General features: G+C 40.7%; 4 protein-coding genes across 13 annotated transcripts; 1 reads left to right on the top strand and 3 right to left on the bottom strand.

Annotated features, from left to right (window-relative positions):
* On the bottom strand, positions 1404-5233 carry LOC109710988 (TATA-binding protein-associated factor 2N-like). Its single transcript, XM_020233840.1, has 4 exons — positions 3209-5233; positions 2757-3119; positions 1605-1678; positions 1404-1515 (listed from the first exon to the last, which is right to left on the bottom strand). The coding sequence occupies exons 2-4, from the start codon at positions 3095-3097 to the stop codon at positions 1502-1504; spliced, it is 429 nt and encodes a 142-aa protein (XP_020089429.1). The 5' UTR covers positions 3098-3119; positions 3209-5233; the 3' UTR covers positions 1404-1501.
* Positions 2997-7685, bottom strand: LOC109710987. Of its 6 annotated transcripts, none has more exons than XM_020233836.1 (2): positions 6899-7685; positions 2997-3119 (listed from the first exon to the last, which is right to left on the bottom strand). In XM_020233836.1, exon 1 carries the CDS (start codon positions 7578-7580, stop codon positions 6906-6908), a length of 675 nt encoding a protein of 224 aa, XP_020089425.1. In that variant the 5' UTR covers positions 7581-7685; the 3' UTR covers positions 2997-3119; positions 6899-6905. The 6 variants fall into 6 exon arrangements, with proteins under 6 accessions (XP_020089425.1, XP_020089427.1, XP_020089428.1 ...); XM_020233838.1 differs by lacking the exon at positions 2997-3119 and adding an exon at positions 5736-5872; XM_020233839.1 differs by lacking the exon at positions 2997-3119 and adding an exon at positions 5861-5878.
* On the top strand, positions 7991-14064 carry LOC109710949. Of its 5 annotated transcripts, none has more exons than XM_020233767.1 (11): positions 7991-8300; positions 9034-9188; positions 9270-10098; positions 10332-10912; positions 10979-11053; positions 11516-11699; positions 11777-11872; positions 11966-12032; positions 12586-12751; positions 12919-13595; positions 13703-14064. In XM_020233767.1, exons 1-10 carry the CDS (start codon positions 8232-8234, stop codon positions 13571-13573), a joined length of 2877 nt encoding a protein of 958 aa, XP_020089356.1. In that variant the 5' UTR covers positions 7991-8231; the 3' UTR covers positions 13574-13595; positions 13703-14064. The 5 variants fall into 5 exon arrangements, with proteins under 5 accessions (XP_020089356.1, XP_020089355.1, XP_020089358.1 ...); XM_020233766.1 differs by having other exon boundaries at positions 7992-8300; positions 12916-13595; XM_020233769.1 differs by having other exon boundaries at positions 7992-8300; positions 10988-11053; positions 12916-13595.
* Positions 14510-16113, bottom strand: LOC109710054 (probable receptor-like protein kinase At5g20050). Its single transcript, XM_020232469.1, has one exon. The coding sequence runs from the start codon at positions 16100-16102 to the stop codon at positions 14714-14716; it is 1389 nt and encodes a 462-aa protein (XP_020088058.1). The 5' UTR covers positions 16103-16113; the 3' UTR covers positions 14510-14713.

Here is a 16641-nt window from a genome sequence, read left to right on the forward strand (position 1 = left end):
TTTGATGTGTAACTCATTATTGTCCTGCCTAAAGGCCCGCCTAGTGAATCCATTGGGACACGTACAACAGATTTATCAAATATGCAAGATTTTGGGCCCGTTTAGCCTAATTTCTGAAAAAATAAATTCTGAAAAAGTGATTTTGATTTGGAGAAATAGTTTTGGTTAAAAGCTGTAGTGTGTTTGGCTGAGTTTAAATAAAAGCGATTTTTCTGAAATGATTTTTAAAATTTTGAGTGTAAAGCTTAAATTTTAAATATTTAAAATTAAAATTTTAAAAATTTAAAATTTATAATTTGAAGATTAAAATTTATAATTTAAAATTTAAAAATTTAAAAATTTTACATTTAAATTTTAAAATCTAAAATGTCAAATTTTAAATTTTATCTAAATTTTAAAATTTAAAATTTAAAATAAATTTTAAATTTTAAAATCTAAAATTTGAGATTTGAAATTTAAAATTAAAATTTAAAAATTAAAGTTTGAAATCTATTTTTCAAAATTTAATATTTAAAAGTTAAAATTTAAAAATTCAAAAATAAATCTGAAAATTAAAAATTAAAATTAAATTTAGATTTAAATATTGAAATTAAAAAAAAATAAAAATTTGAAGTTTAAATCCAAAATCAGAATCAGATTTCAGAGAAGTAGTTTTTTTCTGCTTCTGATTCTGGAGTCTTTAAAATCAGTTTTCTGATTCTAGAAAGTAGAATCAGATTTTAAAAGTGAGTTGCCAAACGCTCTCTTGAGCCGAAAAATTACTTTTCAGTCCAAAAACGATTTTTAAAAGGTAGGCCAAACACCCCCCTATATGATTATGTGCATGCATCCATTCGTCCAAAAGCGAGAAGACAATGCCACGAATATAAGTGCTCTTTGATCTGAGATCTCTTCGCTTGTACAAGTTAATGATAATAAAAGGAAAGAAACTAAAGCAAAGTTGAGGTAACGTAAAGTTTGCTTTAAATGGTGTGAGAATCTCATAATTGAGTCCAAAATAATGGTGGGTATAAGTCAAAAATCATGAATGTATCATGCACTACTGCCTTTGTTGACCGAACTCTTATTTAGATAAATAACTCATCTTAGCTTGACCCCAAAGCTAACAGATCCTTCTCTAATTAAGACAGATCGATATATACAGATATGTTAAGAATGTTCTTACGCCATTTTCTATTCTAGATTGATGCAGTTAGTTTTAAGCCCATCAATCGGCATAATCGATTTTTATTTATCGTCTTTTTTATTAGTGATCAGTAGAGGTGTTAAAATCATATAAAGACGGTTTCCATCCGACTGATTTGTTAGATAACAAGAAAGACAATATGTCGCATAGCATATGCCATGGTATATAATATGGACTACTTACTGTATGACTGTAATTTTGATAGCCTTAAATCGTGGCCATGAAACTAAAAAGAGACGGAAAAGAGCAAAAAAGAAATTATCAATGCATCATAACTTATGGATCATCTCATCTCTCTGTCTTGTCTTATCCTAATTACTCTTCATTACCTGCCATACAAAATTTAATCACTCATCATACAACAATTAGGACACAGTAGCACACGAATTAAGGAAATACTTAGGTTGATTAATCATACCGGGATATTCCCGCGGTGCATTGCACCTAAAGCATTCCATCCTGCTTGCGAAGTTGTGCTCATTGCACCCCGACCTGTGATCGATACATATATATATATATATATATATATATATAACAATCCATTTTATTAAGGAGGATAGTAATTAATAGTTGAATAATATTTGTGATGGACCAACCGTCCCTAGCGCAAGTGGCAAAAGGGCTTGGTGGTTGGTATCCGAGATCTAAGTTTGAATCCCAATTGATTCACATTTCTAGCTAAATTTATTTCTAAATGAAATAAACGAAACGGATAGCATGCTATCTATTTCTCAAAGAAAAAATAATGTTTGTGATGGCACATATCATCGTTTTACAAGAAAATTAAGAGCTACTTTTTTTTCCTGTGTGTGTGGGGTAACGGTCCGGGACCAAAGCGTCATCTATGTTACAGTTTTAGGGCTAAAATATTCAAATGACAAAAAATGTAGGGACCGAATAAAGAAAGAAGTCTATTGTGTCACACTTAGAGACCGAGAAAAGAAAGAAGTCTATTGTGTCACACTTACATCACATTATTATTATTTATTTATTTATTTATTATTATTTTTTTTTTGAGAAATAGATAGCGTACTACCTGCTAATTCGTTTTATTTCATTTAGAAATAAACTTAGCTAGAAATGTGAATCAATTAGGATTCGAACTTGGGTCTCGGATACCAACCACCAAGTCTTTTTTCCACTTGCTCTAGAGATGGTCGGTCTTACATCACATTATTAATAGCAAGTTAATCACATTTCTCTTCTTAAAAAAAAAAATACAATAAAATTTTTTTTTTTATTAACTATGAGGGAACAGATTAATCTAAGAGATGGAGACACCACGTCACCAATAAAATTTTTTATATTCTAGATTCTTTTCCTAGTAAAGAGATAGGTCAGATAGGTCAGGGAATAGTTACTCGTACATTTTACCCAAAGACATGCGAAGTGCGAGCATGTTGTGTGCATTGTTAGTACTCTAGTAGCCAATGCTATATATCAACCGTAGATCAGATGCATGCAACTAATGTGAAGCGCTTCCAAAAAGCAGCAGCAAGTCATTACAGAAGCTTAATTAATAGGGGAGAAAAAAACAAAAAAAAAAATTGCACCAATAGTAATATGACACCTGGAGCAAATCCAGTCACCGGACTTCCATCCTGCACGGCGCCCTGCCCCGCCGCCGAAACCAAATCCCTGCCCGCTGCCGCTGCCGCTGCCACTGCTGCTGCCTCCAACTGCAAAGTTGTCCTTGAATGCGTTGCACCGGAAGCAGCTCAACCGGCTCGCAAAGTTGTGGGCCCCACAGGAGCAGTACCAGTCGCCGGGCCGGATGTCCGCGCCCGTGCTGAATCCGAAGGCACCGCCGCTGCGGGGGCGGGGTTCCCCACAGCGCTGGCAGGAGTCGCGGCGGCTGAAGTTGAGGTGGTGGCAGGATCTGCAATCCCAGTCTCCCCGCTTCCTATTCATCTTAATTCGATCACAACCGGACCTGTCAATAAATAAATGCTGGAGATCAATCCATTATAAGATTGATTATATATAATTAGTTTAAGTAATAGAGAGAGAAGTAGAACTTACAAAAAGATGAGAGAGGGGCGGATGAGATGATGAGTCGATTAGTTGTGAGTTTCGGAGTGCAACAACTTGGGTGTGGGTGTTGTGCTGGTGTGTACTATGTGTGGTAGCTTTTATAGTTGTGTGGGCCTCAAAAATAATTGAGAACTCAAAATTGGGCACTGTGGAATGTAGCATGACTATTCTTTTACACCGGCAAAACTCGGAACAATAAACTAAAAACTAAAGAAGGCAAAGAAGAGAAGGCTCATATCAAGGACAACAAAAAGTTACGATCGAATACATATGGGTGAATAATTAGTAATTGGTAACATCTTTTATGACGTGCATGGATAGAAGAGATCTGTGAGTACGTACACATGCATGCATGTGGTTGCATTATTGCACATTGAAATATGTAGAAGAAACTTCACATTTCCATTCAATTAATTCTAGCGTTAATGTTATGGCTCATATTTACAAGTGTCCTCAGGTCGTCGAAAGTGTACGCGGGCACATGCGACAAGAACTATAAATTAATACTTCTCATAAATATCGTGGATCATGCCGGTAATGCTTTTGAATTATTATTGTTCATCTGTGAGCTCCAATTGTTCATTTGAACACTTGGATTCAACAAACATAGTTCGATAATCGGAATATGATATATAGCCATGTATTTCTCTGTCAACAGGAGCAAGTCTTGATAACTATTGAGTAATTTGAAGCTGAGAGATTCTTCAATATTTTAGCGACTAAGAATGACAGGAAGAGAACAAGCCTAGCTAAATACGAAAGAAAAATAAATTATAGCCAAAACAAAATTCAGATAGAGCTCTTAATGGCTCGAACCTGCGGACCAGTACAAAGTCAAATCACCACCTGCTAATCTATGCGAAATTGCAACCAAAAATCTCGAAAAGTATCCGCTGGAGAGGATTTGAAGAGGTTAGATTAACAGAAGGACGAACCGCATCTAAGCCATAATTTCCATACATGGAAACTTAGTGAAAAGTGAAACAAATATGCCTGACACAAACCACTTCAATCAAACAGATCTGAGCAAACAACTCTTTGTTCCGTCTACATCATTGTGGAAATTATGTTCCAATAAGAAGTAAAGATAAGCTCAAATTAAAGGAGACTAGCAAGTTCGATAAGCATGAAATACTGTAGTGATTCATGTAGGCCTTTATCTGGAGAACATTTTGAAGAGATTGAGAAGTATTCATTTAATAATAGTTCTCCAGCAGTAAATTAGAATTGTTGTGAAGAAGGTAAAGTAAAATAACGGCAGGCAATAGAAGCAGTGATTTTCGACCATAGTGTTGACCATCTTTTCCTTTTGTTTCTATTCAATCCTTACTCTGAACCTTATGTTTTTATTTGAGTGGTTTTTGCTTTTGCTTTTGATACTTTCTTTTACTCTCTTCTTAGTGACTCTAAGTCCGGATGTATAGGAAGATGACATATGCCTTTACCCCTTTCGCTCGGGTGCTGTTAAAGGTTAGTTGTAGACTGTGAAGTGAAAGCTGCGAAAAGAGACGGTGAACTGTTTAGAACTATAGATTCCGCTCCTAGGGAAACGGTTCCATGCAGTTGTGTGATTCTCACTTAAACCTTAGTGAATAATACGATCAAATTCAATAAAAATCTCTGCCGGTAATCAAAAGCATTTACTAACACCACCATGTCTTCAAAGAGATTAGAACTGATGTAATCTGTCAATAATGCTATTGGACAAATAAAGACAGAAGTTGAGTTGAGTTCAGCTGGATTTTAGATCAATCCCACTTAATGCAGGTTGGGATTTTTCAACTATAGCCCCATCATATTTCAAAATTGAACTACCCAAATTGTTGTATTGATTGGTTCAGGTGGTCCAGACCCTAAATCGGGGATCTATTAATGCGTCTGAAATCTAATATGTTCATCCACCTTGACTATTGATCAGTTGAAGATCTTAGAAGTCATCCCATTGTTTTTCACTATTTCGCATCTACCTTGAGTTCCATGCATAAAATTAGCAAAGCTGAAGGAAGCATCCAAGAAGTTCAAATAATGTCCAAAATGCCAGTTATAGAACGGAAAAACCAGTCTAAACACTCTAGGTAGGGAAGAAGGAAAAAAAAAAAACAGATTCTATATCTGGAAAATATGATAAATGCAAGGTAGCTAATGTGCCAGTTTAATTGCTATAAGAAATCAGCAATATTACTTGAAATTAGAGAATAGAATCATCAACTACATGACATTTCTAGCCATTTGTCATTCGACTGGTTCAAAAAGGACTGAAAACTGAAACCAGGTCCAAATTTTATTCGTCTCACTACATCCATGTAGCGCATAATTATTGAAATCAGATATACAAATATCAGGAAAAATACCAAATTAGCCAGCAGTATCATAGGACAATGGATATACCACAAGTAATGGAAATTTTGCACAGCTCAATCAGTTTGGGTGCCGATTAAAGGCTACATATACACGAACTGGTAACTGGGAGATCAGGCATACTTGGTGGACAATTCAACAACACAGTAGGCAATATAAGATCATAACTTGACCAGATGATTGGTTGAGAAGATATCAGTTAGTATTAACCTAATTGTAGAGTTTGGTGTAGATCAGAAGAAACTTGCAGCGGACTCTTTGAGCTTACAGCTTCCACTAACAACTCTCAGCAGTCTATATCTTAAAAGATTGGTATCAAGGTTCTGCGAAAAAAGCTAGCATTTGGAATACAGAAGAAAAAAGAAAAAAAGGATGCTGGACCATAGAGTTTTCTAAATTGACTGAAGGATCGCAAAAAGGGTGAGTCAGTGGACAAATATGTACGTTAATGGCAAATAGATGCAATGAAGAAAATTACATTCTGCAGTGAATATAGGGGAAATCCTAGAATTAAGTCGCATACCGTGAAAAACAAGTTACTTAAAGAAAACATCAATAACTGCGCACAAACAGATAAATCTCAGATCTGTGTAATGTAACAGGATCTACAAAATTCTGCAAATGCTAGGCTGGATTGGCATTTGCATATCAAAAGGATTATACAATGAAGATAGGACAAAAAGATTTAAGTTGTGCACTGCACAGTAAAAATACGACCAACGACTTTACAGTGCACTAAAATTTATAAGATAAAGCTATTAAAGCATGTATATTTAGCTGGCAATATATCCAATCATAACAGGCTGAATTAGCATAGAAGGTTGAACAGTTCTACAGATTGCTATTTTCCTTTTCTTTCCTGTTCTTACAATTTTCTGCCCCGCAGAACAAAACAAGCGTGCCCTGAAGAATGTTTTCATCTTATGCTCTACAATTTTGTGCTTACTCATCTACCGTGCGTCCTCCAATCTTTTGTTCGAAAATTGACACCTACTTTCTGGTGCTTAGTAAAGTTTGCATCTTGATGACAATTCCTGACAAGGCACATACTGTAAGCATACTGTACCCAAACTGCTCCAAGAGATCTGACGCGTATAAGTGATCCGTAATCAATCACTAATCATCCAGTTTGATATTATTCAGAGTAAGAGATTCACTTGTTACTAACTAGTTGATGCAATACAAAAGGTAAGAGTAATCTTTTGTGAATGAAAGACTAATTATACAGAGGATATGCAGAGCCTGAGTTATTGCAAACCCTAAGCGAAATGGAACGGAAACAAGAAAGAGGGAGAGGGATGGGGGAAGGAAAGCCCTTACTCCTTACTCAGCTGCTCGTGTCTCCGCCTCTGGATTCGGATAGCCTCTGCAGGCCCTGCCGAGCCGATTCCAAGGAGGGGTCGATCCGGACGGCGGAGTCGAAGGCGCTCCGTGCGGCCTCGGGGGATCCCTTGTGCTCGTAGCACTCGCCGAGGAGGGCGAAGGCCTTGGCGTTGTCGGGGCTGAGACGCACGGCGTCGAGGAGGTCGGCGAGGGCGGCGTCGAGGCGGCGGCGGCGGTTGAGGGCGAGGTGGATCTCGGCGCGCTTGAAGAGGGCGTCGCCGCGGTCGCGGGGGGAGAGGGACTTGGCGGCGGGCGGGGTGAGGGCGGCGTCGAGGGATCGGAGCGCGGGGAGGCGGTGGCCGAGGAGGTCGAGGGCGAGGGCCTTGAGGATGTGGGGGGCGGCGTCGCGGGGGTCGAGGGCGGCGGCGAGGTCGGCCTCGGCGATGGCGGAGCGGGCGAGGGCGGAGGCGGAGGCGGAGGAAGGGGAGGAGGAGGAGCGGGCGCGGGCGAGGAGCTGGGCGCCCTGGAAGAAGTGGCGGCTGGACTGGGCGGAGGAGTTGGAGCGGCGGCGGAGGCCGGAGAGGGCGCGGCGGGGGACGGAGTGGAGGCCCAGGAACATGGCCAGGGCGAGGAAGAGGACCGCGCCTTGAATCGCCATCGCCGCCCAATCCCCGCCCATCTTCCGCCCTCCACTGCCTCCCAACTTACCACTGGTGACTGGTTCAAGTCGCCGATGCCCCCATGGTACCACCTTAACAGCTCCGCCGCCGACTTCCTGGACAGGGCAACTTGTGCTGTGGGCCTGATTTGGGCCTCTGTCCCGCCATTAAGATCGAGCGTCCTCTCTGGCCCGGTCGATTGGCGTGTGGTGGCGGGCCATTAGTCAAAATTGTGAAAAGTAATTTTTTACCGTATTAATTTGAACTAAAATATGTTTAATTTAAAATTTTAAAATTTAGATTCCATGGGCTATGCACGCTTGTGGGCCTCAGTGTGTACGCACTCCGAGAAGCCCAATAAGCAATGTTGCAGATTCCCGCCTCTGCTCTCATTTTAATTCCCTCTCTCCTTTGTTTTGTTTTTTTTTTTTTTTTTTTGTCCTCCATTTTCTCGCTTCCCACTGTCGCACTCCCATTGAGGGCGTAACTAAAAATAAAAACACATTAAAAAAAGAAGAAGAAGAAGAAGAAGAGAAATAAGGAAACTGAGAGCAGAAAAGCGCGATGAGTGTGAGGACGACGTATGCTCCTCAGAGGCTGGGGCGTCCCTGTTGCTCTCGGAGGGGCTAGGTTTAGGTCTAGGTTAGTGTTAGGGTTTCCGAGCCATTCCAATGGATTCCCCCGACGCCGTCGCCAAGCCCTCCTCCGCCGCCGCCGCCGCCGAATCGCCGCAGGTTAAGGTGCCGCTTCGATCTTTCCATCTCCAATCCGTCCCTCTTTCTTCGATTCTTCAACCCGTTGTTCACCAGATCTTTCCCTTTTTTTGCTGATTTAATGATGCCATTTCACTTCTCCCAGCGATCTACTTCTGATCGATGCTGCTGCAGCTCTCTAATGCTCTCTTCCATTTTTTATTTTTATTTTTATTTTTTAATTTTGCCCGATTTTGGTTTTCTGTTGGATGCTTATTGTGAGATCGTGAATTTTCTTTAGATGTTGTATCTCCATTTATTTATGTGTGAATATTTTTTACTACTTGTGAACAAAGTTGGGGATTTTTGGTCGGTGGTGAACTAATTTCCTGAGAGCTCTGAGATTGAACTCGAGGGGTTTTTCGCAGGCCTATTGTTTCCAAGTAAAAGGTATTGGAATTATTTTACATTCATGGCTGCTGCTGCTTGCGAATCCCTTAGCAGTTATCGAAGCATAAAATCACGACAACATGTTTTGGCACAAATGGAGCATTTTTTTTTTTGTTTTGCTTCTTTTAGTTCCTTGTTCTTTTTACTGGAAAATTTGTTTTTTTTTTCCGCCAATGCAAGCCTAATATCTTCTTTTGTGAATAAGTCATCTTCTTTGACAGGTCATAAATCAGCATAGCAGCTGGTTTTTGTGCTACTAATAAGCACCTGCGTTGTCTCTTGATTCGGATTTCTGATGCTAGAGTTTTCCTTTTTTTTTTTCCTTTTGTAGGACTCTCCTTTCTTAAACTTTGCTAGCACTTTGTCCCCCATACAACCTGTCGATACCAGGCCTGCTGCATTTGTCGATGTGAACTTCCCTTCGCCGGAACCTGTTTTCAAAACACCACACACTAATCACCTAAGAAAGTTGGATCTCTTGAGAAGGTACTTTGACAGCTTTTACTACTGGGTAGTCCTGTTAGACAATTTTGATTGTTGACATCATTCACCATTTTTCTCTTCTAGATGCGAGCAGCTCCCTTCTCCTTCTCATAACCCTAAGTTGTTTTCAGAAGTTGTACCTCCCGTGTCATCATCTATGGCTCAGCTTAATACTTGCTGTGGAAAAGAATGTGAAGGAGATGAATCTCTCCCGCAGGATCGACCGTGTAGCAGTCCTTCAACTTGTGTCGATGCATTTCTTGTGGAGCCCTCAGAAGACTGTGAGAACCCGTCAGGTTCGCGAGATGCCTCCCTGGAAGAAGCTTCAAAACTGTCTCAAATTAACAAAAGTGAAGTTCAAATAGATTGTCGCCAAAAGGATAGTGGTCCCGTAAGGGATTTGTGTTCTAATTCACCTAGTCTCCATTTGGACCAAGATTCTGGTGGTTTGCGAACTTCCCAGAGTGAGTCTATTAGCACTAAGGAGATTGAGATGAAAATTCCGGCTTCCACTACTAAGGAACTCATGGTTGAGGATGTAAAGTTTTCTTATCAAGCTGAACAGCCATTGGCGGGCCTAAAGAAAAGCTCAAATGAAGAGCACTTGGGAAAACCTGATAAACAAAAAGAAGTTAAAGTAATACCACATACTGAGGAGCTTCAGCCAGTGCTGAAGAATGCTATTAAAGGTGATGGTTCATCTGTGGAGCGGGGCGCAGCTACACTTATTCAAGGCCATAGAGCCCAAGATGTTAAGCTGCACACTGGAAGTGGGCAGTGGGGTGAATCGAGTTGTAACCCTCAATTTCTGCCACAACCTAATGATGCTAGCCGAGTGGTTGACAGTTACAATGACAGTTGTCTAGCAGTATCCGTTGTATCTGCTGAGAACCAGACTCTATGGGATCAGGAAGTATGGTCTTTTACTGCACCCCTTATTAATTCTGGTTCAGGATTTAGACTATTTTTTTGTCATAGTTTGCTATTTAAATAACACATTTTTCGTTTTATTGATTTGTTTTGATATGCTGTTATTTGACCTGTATAACTGCAGTCCTATGTTGCAAGTTAATTGTGGCCTGCTATTTTTTATTGTTGCCTCTTTTCTTTTGATGTTGCAATAAAATCTTTTGACACTTCATGTAGGATGGGGCTGCTCAATGTCCACGTGGCATGCGCAAACGCCTGCAGTTTGAGGCTGTTGAGAATAATCAGAAATTGTCTTCATGGCTCTACAGTGACCTTACAGACTCAACTGACGATGTTTCCAATGCAGAGTCACAACTTCATTTGGACAAGCACTCTGTAAATGCTTCTGATGAAATTCCCATTGTAAATTCTAGCAAATCAGAGACTTTTCTGCATAAATCGTCAGCGAATGTCAATAGGGGCGGCCAAAAGAAAGCAACCACCGTCCGGATGGTTCCTAGACCATCTGGGATTGGCTTACATTTAAATAGCGTTGCAAGCATTGGATTAAGTTCAGAAAAATCCTTAACTAATCCTGGTATTGCAAGCATTAAAGAGGAAAACCAAGATAACCCAATGCTTAAATTACCAGAAAATTCTTCTAGTTATCAATCTCCTCTGGATGTGGAGCCCCTTCGTAGCTCCCAGCCGTCCAAATGTACAGACATCATCGTGACCCCTATAAATGTAAAAAGTGTGCCCGCAAAAGATGCTAGCAGATCAGAAGAGTCAAGTAAAATGAGCCCTAGAAAGAAGAGGTAAGTGGATTGTATAGAATGATTTGATATATTGCATTATACGTGTCTTGTTATTTCAAATATTAGATGTCTCAGGAAGAAGGCACCAGAGGATGAGGGCCATAAGCGCTGCAACTGTAAGCGGTCGAAATGCCTTAAACTGTAAGCATGTGTATACAACTTTTTATTTTTTGGGCTTCTACATACATATTTTTCGAAATTATGTATTTAAGCTTGTGAAATGGTAATATCCGAGTTGTCATATACTTCCCTTGAAAGTGCAGTTTCTTATAATAGTACATTTATTAAGTTTGGGATTGGGATTATTGGGTTCATGGGGAATTGTTTGGTTTTGTATCTGAGAGATTTTTCAAATAGGGACACTATTGTAAGTGCAAGGACCTATAGTGGAAAATTTAATTTTTAAGAAGGCATAGCTGAAAATTCAGGTTTCCCATATATATATATATATGTGTGTGTGTGTGTGTGTGTGTCATGCGGCACTATATCTAAATATCTTTTATATATATGTATGTATGTATAACCATGCGGGGCTACATCTAAATATCTTTCCTTTTCAGTGTTAATAATTATTTTTCTTGCCTCTTTTGTGGGATCTTGCAGTTACTGCGACTGCTTTGCTGCTGGAGCATTCTGTTCTGAAGCTTGTGCATGCCTGGAGTGCTCCAATAGATCAGAATATCAAGACACCATTCGTGAAGCTAAGCAACAGATAGAGTCTCGAAACCCACTTGCATTTGCTCCTAAGGTTGTGTTGCGAGTTACTCAACAAAACCAAGAAAATGAAGTAAGAACTTTCATCTTGTCTAGTTCTCAGGTTAATTATCTTCAAACGGTAAGATTGATTATTCTCATCTTTTTCAGGAGAATAAGGGGGTAACACCACCCTCAGCAAGACATAAAAGGGGATGCAATTGCAAAAAGTCACTTTGTCTCAAAAAATATTGCGAATGCTATCAGGTCTTTAGATAGTTGTAGAGTTTCTTATTATTCAATATGTGTTCTTTTAAAGATTATTTATTCATACTTCTGTCTCTCACTATCATTCTGAAGGCTGGTGTTGGCTGTTCCTTTGGATGCCGTTGCGAAGGTTGCAAGAATACATATGGCAGAAAAGATGGTAAGTATGTAGTTAAAATTGTTATGCCCTTTGGTTACTATGGTTAAATATTTACCAAGAGGTTCCTCTTTGTGCTATCCAGCTAGTATGCTTTTATCTCTAGTGGCTCAGTCCAATTTACTGTTACCCAAAAGAGTCCCTCTAATTGATTAAGACCTGAATGGTGGAATGAAAATTGATGTGTGATGAATTAGATGAATCGTTACTATGATCTCTGTAGGGGGTTAGTTTCACCACATAACCCTGCACCTTGATTGCTTAAAGAGTAGTGTAATGAAAGTGATTAAGTTTGCAGGTGGTTGGGGGCAACAAGAAATTAAAATTTACGACTCTTAATGTTCTGGTGAATGCAGGATACTGGCTTGTTAAGAAATTCCTTTCTGCGGATTGCCAGGAATAGAACATAGAAAACATCCAGTAGACATCTGCTGGAATATTCTATGTATATTATTTGGAACATTTGGATTTAATGTATAAATAAAACATTCTAATTGTGCTTTCATTATTAACTTCCCTGCTCTTGCCTGTGATTGATATTTGTGTTCATTTGGAGGTTGCGGTGAGCTTATAGAAATTGAACACAAGAAGCCAGTGGAGAGAGAAGAGAAGGATCTATCTGCTGGGAAACTGAGAAGCACAGGAGTCAATATGGAAGTTATAAACACTTCCCAACGCCTTTTACGCCTCTCCCCTGTCACACCATCTATCCAAGGTTCAAAGTAAGATTTCAAAACTTTATAAAGCTTGTGCTCTGTTTTGTCAATGTCTTAGCATTTTATTATTCTCAGGCTTAGTAGCTATTCTTTGTATTCCACTATCTTTTTTATTTTCTTTATTTTTCTTTGGCTTCAACTTTTTCATCCTTTTCTTTGATTGCATACAGCAGCGGAAACAATGTGCCTAAATCTCATAAGCTTCCCTCAAGTTATCACACGTCTCCTGAATCTGGGGCACTAGTTTTACCATACTATGTGGAGTCTCCTAGTTCCCCAACGAATTCAATGAGCATCAACACATTCGAAGAGGCAAGAGAAGAACTATCTATGATCCCCTATGATCAAGACCAAGCTTTGCTAAAACTGGACTCATTTTCACCGGGATGGGACGGGTTTCCTGACATATGTAATCTCAGCCCCTTGACAAGCCTTTCACCAAGTACCACTCACCCTTCCTCATCTAAGATCAAAGAACCCAAGATTATACAAAAAAAAGTGTTTCCTTGGCGAAGCTCACCAGCCACTCCATTGCCCCATTTTGCTGAGAGAAAGATTTTTTCAGAGCCAGACTCCGAAAGTGTACTTCCTAACATTCGGGAAGATGATATTCCGCAGGAGATTTCAGACGAACGCTTGCCCATAAAGTCTGTACAGGCGAGCTCTCCTAAACAGAAAAGAGTATCTCCACCCCAGAGACGGCTACATGGAACAAGATCGAGCTCGTCGCCTAGTCTGAGAAGTGGTAGGAAATTTATTTTGCAGTCGGTTCCTTCATTTCCTCCGCTTACTCCCTATAGTAAAAACAATAGAGGGCAAGGTTCATGATGAAGCTTTTAATTCATTGCAGGTGAGTCGACTCACTCTTTTATTCTTGTTATCCAGCGATGTTCAGCATTATTTGGTTTATAGCTTTCTAAAGTGATGTGTTTTGATGATTCTTTGCATATGATGCAGGTGGTTTTCCTTTGGTGTCTATGTGAAAAAAATATGCTAGACGTGCCCAATTAGGTGAAATTTTTTATCCTTATCCGGTGCGCGCGTTAGAGCATTGAGAGGACCCTCTGCTCTACCAACTGACCTATCCCGACCATTTTTGGTGAGTGTCCGAAATGAGGCAAAATCTGCAGCGGTTGATCAACTTTGCAGAATGTTACTGGATTGGCTGACAGTGGTACCTTATTATGTCTAAAATAGTTTATATTCTGCTCTCTGTCTTCTTTATGTACTCTGCCTGAACACAAAGAATTCTTTTTAGATGGTATGTAATTGCAGATAGCATTTGACAGTTTAATATCAACTGATTTATTTCTCTTCGAGTGCTGATAAATATGCATTTTAACGGAGCATATGCTTTTATTAGAAGAATTAGGACTTAACTCAGAAAGCTTGATATGTACCTTGAGATGTTGTGCGGTTATTGTTGTTGCTGTTCTTATTTTGTGTAAGCGCTTTTCAGCGTATGTTTTCCTTATGCCTCTGTAATTCTACATGTCTGGTGCCCTTCAAAAAAACTATGGTGCTTTATCATTTATTAATTTATTCCCAGGTGATGCTGCGTTCTATATCTTTTGAGTGTTATGCCTCATTATAATATTTGTGGAGAGAATATTTCAATGTATTTACTTGGTTAAATGAAAGGTGAAACAATTGTAGATACCAGCATGAATGGTGAGCACTAACAGATCGTTAAATTGCAACTAAGAGTTACCACAAGAGAATGTAGTGTGACTAATTACACTGCAATACTATTAAAACTGCATTTGTATCATATACTTTCTCTTCAATATCGACTTCACCTCATTCTTTGCATGTAAAAGGACAAAAAAAAAAAAAACAGAAACAGGAATAATTCTGATACAATTAATCCTCATCAGAGTAATAGAACATAGCAATGATATCATATAAACCAAGCAAAGCAAGAAGACGACCAAACAATACAAACGCTCTCTGGAGATCGAGCCAGTGCTACCGGCCGGACAACGCCGAGAAAGCGAACGAGTAGCTTGACGAGGATGGCGGCCGATCTTCTGACGAACTGGCGACTTTCCTTTCGGAGGATTTATCTTCACTGTCATCTTGATCAATGGACAGCAGGTCTACCACAATCATCTCCGGCTCTGGCGGCGGGGCGACACAGACCCTTCCCTCGAGCATGTCCACCACCCGCGGCATGCTCGGCCTTACGTTCGCCTTTTCCTGAATGCACCAAAGCGCCACGTAAACCAACGTCTCCACCTGCTTCTTATCCACTCCTCCCTCGCATCCCGTCGCCGTCAGCCTCCCGTCGACGGCCTCCATGATCCTCCCTTCCCTCACCTTCTCCGCGACAATCTTTGGGAAGTACGACCACCTCCGCTCCGATGCATTGCCGCCTTCATCGATCAGTCGGACGTTACGCCGGCCTCCGACGATCTCCAGCAGCACCATTCCGTAGCTGTAGATGTCAGACTTCTCCGTGATCCCAGCCCCCAGCAGCCACTCCGGTGCCAGGTATCCTTTTGTTCCCCGCACAGTCGTTACTATTCTGCTCTGATCTCTACCCATCAGCTTCGACAGGCCGAAGTCCGACACGAGCGCATGGAAGCACTCATCGAGCAGTATGTTCTCCGGCTTGACGTCGAGGTGCAGCACCCTCGACCTGCAGTCGTGGTGCAGGTACGCAAGCGCCTTGGCCACGTCGATAGCTACTCGGTACCGTACCGCCCATGGCAAGCACCGGGGGCTGCCGCTGCCACCGCCGCTGCGGAATCCGTCATGTCTCGAATGCGAAAATATCCAGCTATCCAACGAGCCGTTGTGGGCGTACTCGTAGACGAGGTAGTGCGGGCCGCCGCAGCCGCGCGGGCCGAGGCAGTAGCCGAGGAGGCGCACGAGGTTCACATGCTGGACGCTGCCGATTGCAGCCACTTCAGACTGTAACTCCATAACCCCGTGCTCAGCACCGTCAATCCTCTTAACCGCTACTGCCGTGCCGTCATCGAGAATTCCTTTATACACAGCGCCCGAAGACCCTCGTCCGATCAATGCTCGGAAGTCGTCAGTGGCTGCCTCTAGCGTCTTGTACGAGAATTTCGTAGGTAGACCGGCGACTTTGCGGAGGAAGCTGTATTCGAGGCGGAGATCTTCGCCTTCGAGAGACGAATTCCTCATAGTCGACTTCTTTCTTCTTTCCGGATCGAGGACAGTGTAGTCGAGCAGTATCCACGCTATGACTATCAGGAGCAACGAGAAGATAACGGCGGCGACGAAGAATAGTGTTTTCGATACAATGAACCGTGAGAGGATGATTAAGATTAGGATGAGGAGGAAGGTGAGAGATGAGAGAACGAGGAGCTTCGTAGTTTTGGGTTCCATCGGAGGCTCAACAAGGGGGAGAAAAAAGAACGGCGTTTCGTTTCATGATCATCAATCAAAAGTTGAACCAATGTGTAGTAGTCGGGTTCCTGGAGAGGGAAAAGAAGAAAGAGTCTTTGATATTATTGTTTTTTGTTGCTGTTTTTTGTTGCTGGTGTATATTTTGGTGGTCGATTAGAAAAAATCCCCTCTCGTGCAGTTGACTAAAAATTTAAGTATGTTTAACTGTTGCTTTGGTGCCGACCCACATGGATTTAATTAATTATATGAAGGGGGAGGTTATGACGATGATAATGAAAGAGAAAAAGAAAAAAACTTTGGAATGTGTCTTGTATATGCCTTCAAACACAAAAAAGTCAATGGTGATATCTAGGAGTAGGAGATAACTAAATTACCAAGTTGATTGTGTATTGAAGTATTCAATCCGATTTTTCAGACAAGAATTTGCAATACTATCGCGCTACATTCGCTTAAATTAAAAAAAGAACGGTGCTAAATTCAAGGGATCTACCAGAATAATAATGCAACTTATTTATAAT

This window comes from Ananas comosus, linkage group 5, assembly GCF_001540865.1.
Source record: "Ananas comosus cultivar F153 linkage group 5, ASM154086v1, whole genome shotgun sequence".
Classification (NCBI taxonomy): domain Eukaryota; kingdom Viridiplantae; phylum Streptophyta; class Magnoliopsida; order Poales; family Bromeliaceae; genus Ananas; species Ananas comosus.

Coding starts and splice junctions, on each gene's coding strand:
- LOC109710054 (XM_020232469.1), bottom strand. CDS start 16,102: ATGGAACCCAAAACTACGAAGCTCCTCGTTCTCTCATCTCTCACCTTC.
- LOC109710987 (XM_020233836.1), bottom strand. CDS start 7,580: ATGGGCGGGGATTGGGCGGCGATGGCGATTCAAGGCGCGGTCCTCTTC.
- LOC109710988 (XM_020233840.1), bottom strand. CDS start 3,097: ATGAATAGGAAGCGGGGAGACTGGGATTGCAGATCCTGCCACCACCTC. Junction 1,679..2,756: donor GGTGACTGGATTTGCTCCAG/GTGTCATATTAC, acceptor TATCGATCACAG/GTCGGGGTGCAATGAGCACA.
- LOC109710949 (XM_020233766.1), top strand. CDS start 8,232: ATGGATTCCCCCGACGCCGTCGCCAAGCCCTCCTCCGCCGCCGCCGCC. Junction 10,099..10,331: donor AGACTCTATGGGATCAGGAA/GTATGGTCTTTT, acceptor CACTTCATGTAG/GATGGGGCTGCTCAATGTCC. Junction 11,054..11,515: donor CGGTCGAAATGCCTTAAACT/GTAAGCATGTGT, acceptor GGGATCTTGCAG/TTACTGCGACTGCTTTGCTG.